The 8,246-nt window shown below is 51.5% G+C and overlaps 1 protein-coding gene across 1 annotated transcript in view; it reads right to left on the bottom strand.

The window, feature by feature from the left end:
- Positions 1 to 8,246, bottom strand: part of ADCK2 (aarF domain containing kinase 2) — a 23,444-nt gene that overhangs the window by 5,384 nt on the left and 9,814 nt on the right. Inside the window, exons 5-7 of the mRNA XM_017891066.1 lie at positions 3,618 to 3,869; positions 1,209 to 1,337; positions 117 to 170 (exon numbers count right to left, since the gene is read on the bottom strand). Of these exons, the coding sequence (XP_017746555.1) occupies positions 117 to 170; positions 1,209 to 1,337; positions 3,618 to 3,869 (435 nt within the window). The remainder of the gene's footprint in view (positions 1 to 116; positions 171 to 1,208; positions 1,338 to 3,617; positions 3,870 to 8,246) is intronic.

Raw genomic sequence — 8,246 nt, 5'->3', positions numbered from 1 at the left:
AAAAAAAAAAAAAAAAAAAACATATAATAGAAGCACCTCCCACCACCCTGTGTCCTCCCATCCCGCCCTGCCCCATCCCACCTTCCCCAGAGACCTCCCCTCTGACTGGCCCTCACCTTGTGAGTCATCAGCAACTTAAAGACACTGGAGAGAAGGCTGGACACATGAAGCTGGAAAAACAAAATAAAGGCTAATGCAGACCACAGAGGCTTCCAGAACCAATTATTTCCTACCACCCACACACTCTCAGCCCCAGGATCCCACCCCACTCCCCCGCCAGGGCACACATACACCAGTGAGCGCAAAAGGGACCATCTGACAAACTTGGAAAGGACTCCTCCAGCACAAGCCCAACTCCCACCTCAAGACTCGGTCACAGAGCCTTTGGAGGACAAGCCTTTGAGCCCCACCCACCCCATCCCTGAAGCAACCACAAAAATCACACCTGCCTGTAATCCTAGCACTTTGGGAGGCCAAAGCGGGCGGATCACTTGAGGTCAGGAGTTCGAGACCAGCCTGGCCAACATGGTGAAACCCCATTTCTACTAAAAATATAAAAATTAGCCGGACGTGGTGGCGGATGCCTGTAATCCCAGCTACTCAGGAGCCAGAGGCAGGAGAATTTGCTTGAACCCGGGAGGTGGAGGTTGCAGTGAGCCGAGATTGCACCACTACACTCCAACTTGGGTGACACAGCAAGACTCCGTCTCAAAAAAATTTAAAAAAATAATCACACCTGGATAGACTAGATCAGCAGGGCCAGCGTGCCGGTGGCTACTCCTTGTCTGACCCATTCCTGTTAATGTGGCCATGAACTTGGGGATAAAACAGTCACATTTGCTAGAACTGTGTGTAAAATACAAAGCAGGCTCTGGCTTGGGTTTAAATAAGGGACATGTGCATTGGGCACATCATTTGGCTGCTTGGAGACCACAGTCCTCCCTCCCTGTGTGCTTGGCTGTCCCCAAATGAACAGCGACCCTGGATGAGGAAGGAGCTGCAGCCTCCTAAGTGGCACTGCACAAGGAGGCCCCCTTGAGCACCAGGAACTTCACCGGGCCTCCGCATGCCTGGAAGATGTGAGGTGGTTCTTTTTTTGCTTTAACACTCACACCCCTCATAAAGAGGTCTCCCTTAGACCCAGGATCTGCTCTGCCCCAGGCCAGGTATGGACACCCCGGCCCCTGTTCCGCAAGTGACCTGCCCACCTTCTCCAGGGTGATGGTGTTCTTCCTGGCCTGGGTCACCAGCGTGGCCATCTCGGTTTTGAACCCCTCCACGTCCCTGCACTCGCTGGCCCGGGCATGATGCAGGATCAGCTCAGCCACTCTCTGGCCCTGAAAGATGCAACAGAAAAGGGTCTTGGAGTGGAGCGGGCATAAACCTGGATGCGGTGCCCAGGCGTCTTTCTCATCTCAGCAGCTCCACCCTGACTTTTCTGGCATCTTGCTTTTGGCTCTTCCTCCTCGGGCTGTGACTTTTTCCCTTTGCCCAAACCCACAGGGAGGAATGCCCCCACCCCTGCTGCACTGCACCTCAGTGCTTAACCTTGGCCCAGGGGACACTTTCAAACCAACTTCAGGCCCCAGCTTTGGATTTGCCCTCTCAGAGGCAGGGACTGCCCTGCATTTTGCTGTTTTAATCCCAGCATTTTGGGAGGCCGAGGCAGGTGGATCACCTGCAGTCAGGAGTTCAAGGCCAGCCTGACCAACATGGTGAAACCCCATCTCTGCTAAAAATACAAAAGTTAGCCGGGCGTGGTGGTAGACGCCTGTAATCCCAGCTACCTGGGAGGCAGGAGAATTACTTGAACCTGGGAGGTAGAGGTTGCAGTGAGCTGAGATTGTGCCACTGCACTCCAGTCCGGGCGACAGAGTGAGATTCCATCTCAAAAAAGTAATTAATTAATTAATTTTTTTTAAAAAAAAGTTATCTTTTTTCCAGCATTTTTCTTGCTGAAGAATTCTTTGCCAGCCGGCCAGAGCGTCTCCTCATAGTCACCCTCGATGCAGTGCTTTCACTTGACTCTGCAGAGGCCTTGCCGAATGCCTTTTCTCTAAATAATCATTCTCAACCACTGCAGCCCCTCAGAATTACAGGGGAGGCTGCAAAAACTACTCAGGTCCCCACATCGGACGTGCCAGCATGCTGTGCCCCACGTAGAGGCTGTGTTCTCTATGCTGTTGCATCTCACCAGCCTGCCACCTTGAAGCAGGTAGCATACACCAAGGGCAGCCATAATCTGGTCAAGAAGCCAGCGTTCCTGGTGACCAGCTGGATGTTTGCTGGAGAAGGACCAGAAATTACTAACACGAAACAGCACTTGTTTATTCCCATGGTCCCAAACCATTTGCCACTCAGAACTGGCCTGATTCACACCCAACACCTGCTAACAGAAAGCCCCGTAAGGGCAGCCTAGCCTCCTGTCCTCCTGCCTCCCTCCACTCGTTTCCGGCAGGCTGGCAAGTGTGACCATTGATAAGAATGACTGGGCTAATGAGACCTGTCCTGTGTCAAGACAGTGACATTCCGGCCAGGTGCAGTGGCTCACACCTGTAATCCCAGCACTTTGGGAAGCTGAGGCAGGCAGATCACCTGAGGTCAGGAGTTCGAGATCAGCCTGGCCAACATGGTGAAACCCCATCTCTACTAAAAATACAAAAAGTAGCCAGGCATGGTGGCATGTGCCTGTAATCCCTGCTACTCAGGAGGCATGGCAGGAGAATTGCTTGAATCCAGGAAGTAAAGGTTGCAGTGAGCCGAGATCACGCCACAGCACTCCAGCCTGGGTGACAGAGCGAGACTCTGTCTCAAAAAAAAAAAAAAAAACACAGAGACAGAGGCATTCCCCAGAGTAAAAAGATTTGCCCTCCACCCAGCCTATAGTCCTAGCTACTCAGGAGGCTGAGATGGGAGGATGGCTTGAGCCCAAGGCAGCCTGCGCAATATAGCAAGACCCCATCTCCATTAATTTTTTGAAACTTTAAAATAAAAACAAGGTCTCTCTCTGTCACCCTGGCTGGAGAGCAGTGCAATCCTAGTTCACCACAGCCTCGAACTCCTGAGCTCAAGCGATTGATTCTCCCACCTCAGCCTCCCAAGTAGCTGGGACCACAGGCGCCCACCACCAAGCCTGGCTTTTTCTTTTTTTTTTTGAAATGGAGTCTTGCTCTTTCACCCAGGCTGGAGTGCAGTGGCCGGATCTCAGCTCACTGCAACCTCTGCGCCCTGGAGTTCAAGCGATTCTCCTGCCTCAGCCTCCTAAGTAGCTGGGATTACAGGCGCACGCCACCATGCCCGGCTAATTTTGTATTTTTGTAGAGACCATGTTGGCCAGGCTGGTCTCGAACTCCTGACCTCAGGTGATCCACCCGCCCTGGCCTCCCAAAGTGCTGAGATTACAGGCATGAGCCACTGTGCCCGGCCTATTTTCTTATTTTTTATAGAGACAGGGTCTCACTATGTTGCTCAGGCTGGCCTTGAACTCCTGAGCTCAAGCAATCCTCCCGCCTCAGGCTTCCAAAGTGCTGGGATTACAGGTCTGAGCCACCATGCCTCACCAACTTTTTTAATTTAAAAAAATTCACCCCAACTTCTGTGGTCCCAGTGAGTCTCACCTGCCCCATTACCACAGCCATGAAAACTGCCCGGAAATTCCTCAGGTCGGAGGCCTGCAGCTCCGCCACAATGCCAGCATCCAGCAGCACCAGTCGCAGTGGGCACAGGGAAGATGGCACGGCCACCACCAGAGCGTCACAGATGTCCGCCTGCTGCAGCTGCGCCTCCTGACTCGAGGACAAGCTGTCGGCACCCTGGACCAGGATGTTTCCAGGGTGAAGGTCTGCATGCACAAAGTTATCCACAAATATCTGGAAGGAGATCACACTGCTCATGAGTGAGTCACCCCTACAGCACCACCAAGCCACACAGCAAGAAAGTTGCTGGGTGACAATAAATTCCCAGCAATCTATCAGCCATAAAGAGGTACACTTCCTAAAGACCTTTCTTGTTTAGATGTCAACTCAGAATTTGTACAGGATGAGCTAAGTTAAAGTTTTCAAAAGAAAAATTATTTTCAAAGCATTTTATATTATAAACGGGCTGGTCTCAGTGGCTTTACACCTATAATCCCAGCACTTTGGGGGGCCAATGAAGGAGGGTCACTTGAGCCCAGGAGTTCAAGATTACAGAGAGCTATGATCATGCCACTGCACTCCAGCCTGGGTGACACAGCAAGACCCTGTCTTGTAAAAATAAATAAATAAGGCCGGGTGTGGTGGCTCACGCCTGTAATCCCAGCACTTTGGGAGGCTGAGGTGGGTGGATCACTTGAGGTGAGGAGTTAAAGACCAGCCTGGCCAACAAGGTGAAACCTCGCCTCTACTAAAAATACAAAAATTAGCTGGGCATGGTGGCACATGCCTGTAAATCCCAGCTACCAAGTAGAGGCAGGGCAGGAGAATGGCTTGAACCTGGGAGGCAGAAGTTGGAGTGAGCCGAGATCGTGCCACTGCACTCCAGTCCGGGCAACAGAGCGAGACTCCGTCTCAAAAAATATATAATAAAAATAAATAAAATAAAAAGCCTAAGGCCAAACTGCATTTGAAATGCCTTATTTTTACCTTATGAGTTGAATCATTAATATTCTAACTAAAATAATTAGCTACTTATTAAAGACTTTCGGCCGGGCGCGGTGGCTCATGCCTGTAATCCCAGCACTTTGGGAGGCTGAGGTGGGTAGATCACGAGGTCAGGAGATTGAGACCATCCTGGCTAACATGGTGAAACCCCATCTCTACTAAAAATACAAAAAAAAATTAGCCGGGCGCGGTGGCGGGTGCCTGTGGTCCCAGCTACTCGGGAGGCTGAGGCAGGAGAATGGCGTGAACCCGGGAGGCAGAGCTTGCAGTGAGCCAAGATCACGCCACTGCACTCCAGCCTGGGCGACTGAGCAAGACTCCATCTCAAAAAAAAAAAAAAGATTTTCCCCAAACCTCTATGTTCTTAAAACTCATAGAACTGCATTTATTTAAAAACAGCTCATAAATCAGACTTTCCCTCCATTACTTCAACCTGTCCACATCAGTGAGGTGTGAGAGCAAGTGCCACTAGCAGCCACATGCACACAGAACCCTTCTGTGGAGGAGGACACAGTTCTCAGGACATACTGGCATGCAGAATTGGAAGGGCAGGAAGGACACAGCTTTGAACCTGCTAAACTGGACAGCAACCCCCAGGGATTGTGTTGGATTCAGGCATGGCTTGTGGAACAGGAATCAGCCTCCAATAATCAGTCATCTCGGAGGTCAGAGAAACCCCAGCAATCCTTCCACAGGAGATGAGAGGAGAGACCAAGGCAGGAGCAGAACAGCTGCTGGTGGACGGGCTCTCGGGACTGCTTCCAGCTGACACAGGGCCCCAAGCACCGTGGATCCCTCCTCCCTGTAGATCCAGGCCATAGACCCCATCCCTCATGGAGGCAGACCATGAAGGGACTGTCCTAATCCTGACTGTAGCTTTGGTAGGGATAAGGGAAGCTGCTACCCATGTGAAAATCCTGGGACCTAGGGGGCTGGAACCTGCACACCTGCAGGACATGGTCACCAAAGGCTTGGCTGAGCCTCCAGCAAGGCTAGCGCCTCCTAAGTAGGTCACTAATCTTGGCCCTGGCATACTTTTTTTTTTCTTTCTGAGACTGAGTCTCACTCTGTTGCCCAGGCTAGAGTATAATAGTCTGATCTCGGCTCACTGCAACCTCCACTTCTTGGGTTCAAGCGATTCTCCTGCCTCAGCCTCCCAGGTAGCTGGGACTACAGGCAGGCACCACCACACCTGGCTAATTTTTTGTAGTTTTAGTAGAGACGGGTTTCACCACGTTGGCCAGGCAGGTCTCAACTCCTGACCCCAAGTGATCTGCCCGCCTCAGCCTCCCAAAGTGCTGGGATTATAGGAGTGAGCCATCATGCCTGGCCTGGCCTGGTATACTTTTAAAAATTCACTGAGCATAATTTAAGATCTATGCACTTTATAGAATGTTGCTGTAATTCAGTTTGTTTGTTTGTTTTTTTAAGTTTCTGAATCTTCTGGAACCTTGCCTTCAGCTCCACCCAGGGTCTCATGCCCCGATCCTGACCCCAAAACTGGAGGCCTCTCATCCTCTCTCCTCTCCTGGTGCTGCTTCGTGCCGCTTCTCCCCTGGCTACATCCCTCTTGTGCCCCTTGGAGCCCTGTTCCTGTGGACAAAGTCCTCTTGCCACTAGGTTCTAACTGCAACTACTGAATTGAAACCTGGGTGTGCCTCAACAATCCTGCTTCTCCAGGAGCCAGAGGGGTGGGAGCTGCTGACTCCCCATCTCACAGGCCCTGGGATGGAGTGGAGTTGGGGTTGGACAGGAGTCACCTGAGCCTATCCCTGCAATGGCTCTCAGCCTTCTGCACGTGCGTGTGTGCTGTCAGCCTGCAGGACTCCACCAGTTCTGAGCGCCCCTGCTGCAGGGACTCCAAATGTGCCACCACCCACAGCTCCATCTCTGACTCCTCAATTCATTCTCCAGCTCTCACCACATGCCTGGGTCCTCGCTACCATGATTCCTTGTCTCTGAGACCTAGGTATTCTTCCTCCCTATCCACCTCGACCCTGTCGCCCATTCCTGTCATCCATCCCTTCAACCACTGTCCTCCGTCCCAACCACCAGAAAGACCAGACCCCCAACAATCTAAGATCTCCTTCCTTTGCTCCTGCATGGGGGCTGCTAACAATGCTGGGTCACAATTACTACCAATAAAGGCACCATAACTAGCGTAGCTTAGGACTCACAGCGGCTTCTTAGGAATTTCCACTCCTTTAACCATCATGCGGACCCTATGAGGAAGGCACTTATCCTCTTTTGAAAGATAAGAAGCCTGAGGACAAAGGTTAAGTAACTTGCCCCAGACACTCCTCTCTGCCCCCAGCTAGTAAGCTGGAAGCTGAGATTTGAACTCAAAACAAATCCTGCTCTGGGCTCCAGCTCCTAACCCCCAGGCTACACTGCAGATAGGCAAAATACCCCTGTGCCTCTCCAACACCAACATGGCTTGCCCCTCCTGACGACCATCCACATTTTCCAAGTAGCTCTTTCTAGTTCCAGGGCAGCAGTTTCAAACCTCTCTATTCTCTTTAAACCTCCTCTCCCACAACCCTCTGCATCCTACTCTCAGCAGAGAACAATGGCCCCTCTTAGTTCACAAGGAAATAGGTTTCCCATGGACGCACCATCAAATCCTGTCCCTGTGCCTGTAAGTTTCTCCATCCCTCCAGCCCAGGGTTTCTCAGTCTATTGCTGGGGGTGGGGACGGCCGTCCCTGCACTCTGGGGTGGTAAGCTCCTGGCTTCTTCCCAACAGGTGCCAGTAGCACCCCCGACCCCCAACTATAACAACCAAGAATGTCTCCAGACATCGCCAGGTGTCCCCTGGTAGACAAAACCACCCTGTTGTAAACCACGGCTCTGGCCTTTGTGAAACAAAGAATGCCCTCCTGATGCAGCCAGGCCCTTCTTCAGCTGGGGGGCCTTCAGAATCCTCACTGGTAGATACAGGAAAGATAAAACCTACCAAGAGTTCTTAGGAGGTGGAAACACTTGAACATGTTCAAATGCCAAGAATCAAAATCTACCTTCTGGCTACCCTGACTCTCGTCTCACCCTCCCGCTCCAACTCCATGAAGCGGACATGAGGTTGTGACATTAGGGCATTCCTCAGCATAAAACCTCCTATGTCTTTTATGGTTTTTTGTTTTGTTTTGTTTTTTTAGATGGAGCTCTGTCGCCAGGCTGCAGTGCAGTGCCGTGATCTCGGCTCACTGCAGTCTCTGCCTCCTGGGTTCAAGCAATTCCCCTGCCTCAGTCTCCCGAGTAGCTGGGACTACAGGCGTGCACCACCACGCCTGGCTAATTTTTTGTATTTTAGTAGAGACGGGGTTTCACCATGTTGGCCAGGATGATCTCTATCTCCTGACCTCGTGATCCACCTGCCTCAGCCTCCCAAAGTGCTGGGATTACAGGCTTGAGCCACTATGTCCAGCCTTTTTTTTTTTTTTTTTTTGAGACAGAGTCTCACTGTGTCTCTGAGGTTGGAGTGCAGTGGCATGATTTTGGCTCACTACAACCTCCACCTCCTGGGCTCAGGTGATCGCACCTCAGCCTCCCGAGCAGCTGGGACTAAAGGCATGCTGCTACCACGCCCGGCTAATTTTTTTTTTTTTAG

This window comes from Rhinopithecus bieti, unplaced genomic scaffold (assembly GCF_001698545.2).
Source record: "Rhinopithecus bieti isolate Rb0 unplaced genomic scaffold, ASM169854v2 scaffold_20175, whole genome shotgun sequence".
Lineage (NCBI taxonomy): Eukaryota > Metazoa > Chordata > Mammalia > Primates > Cercopithecidae > Rhinopithecus > Rhinopithecus bieti.
The sequence above is the reverse complement of the archived record's forward strand: the minus strand, read 5'-3'. Positions and strand labels throughout refer to the sequence as shown.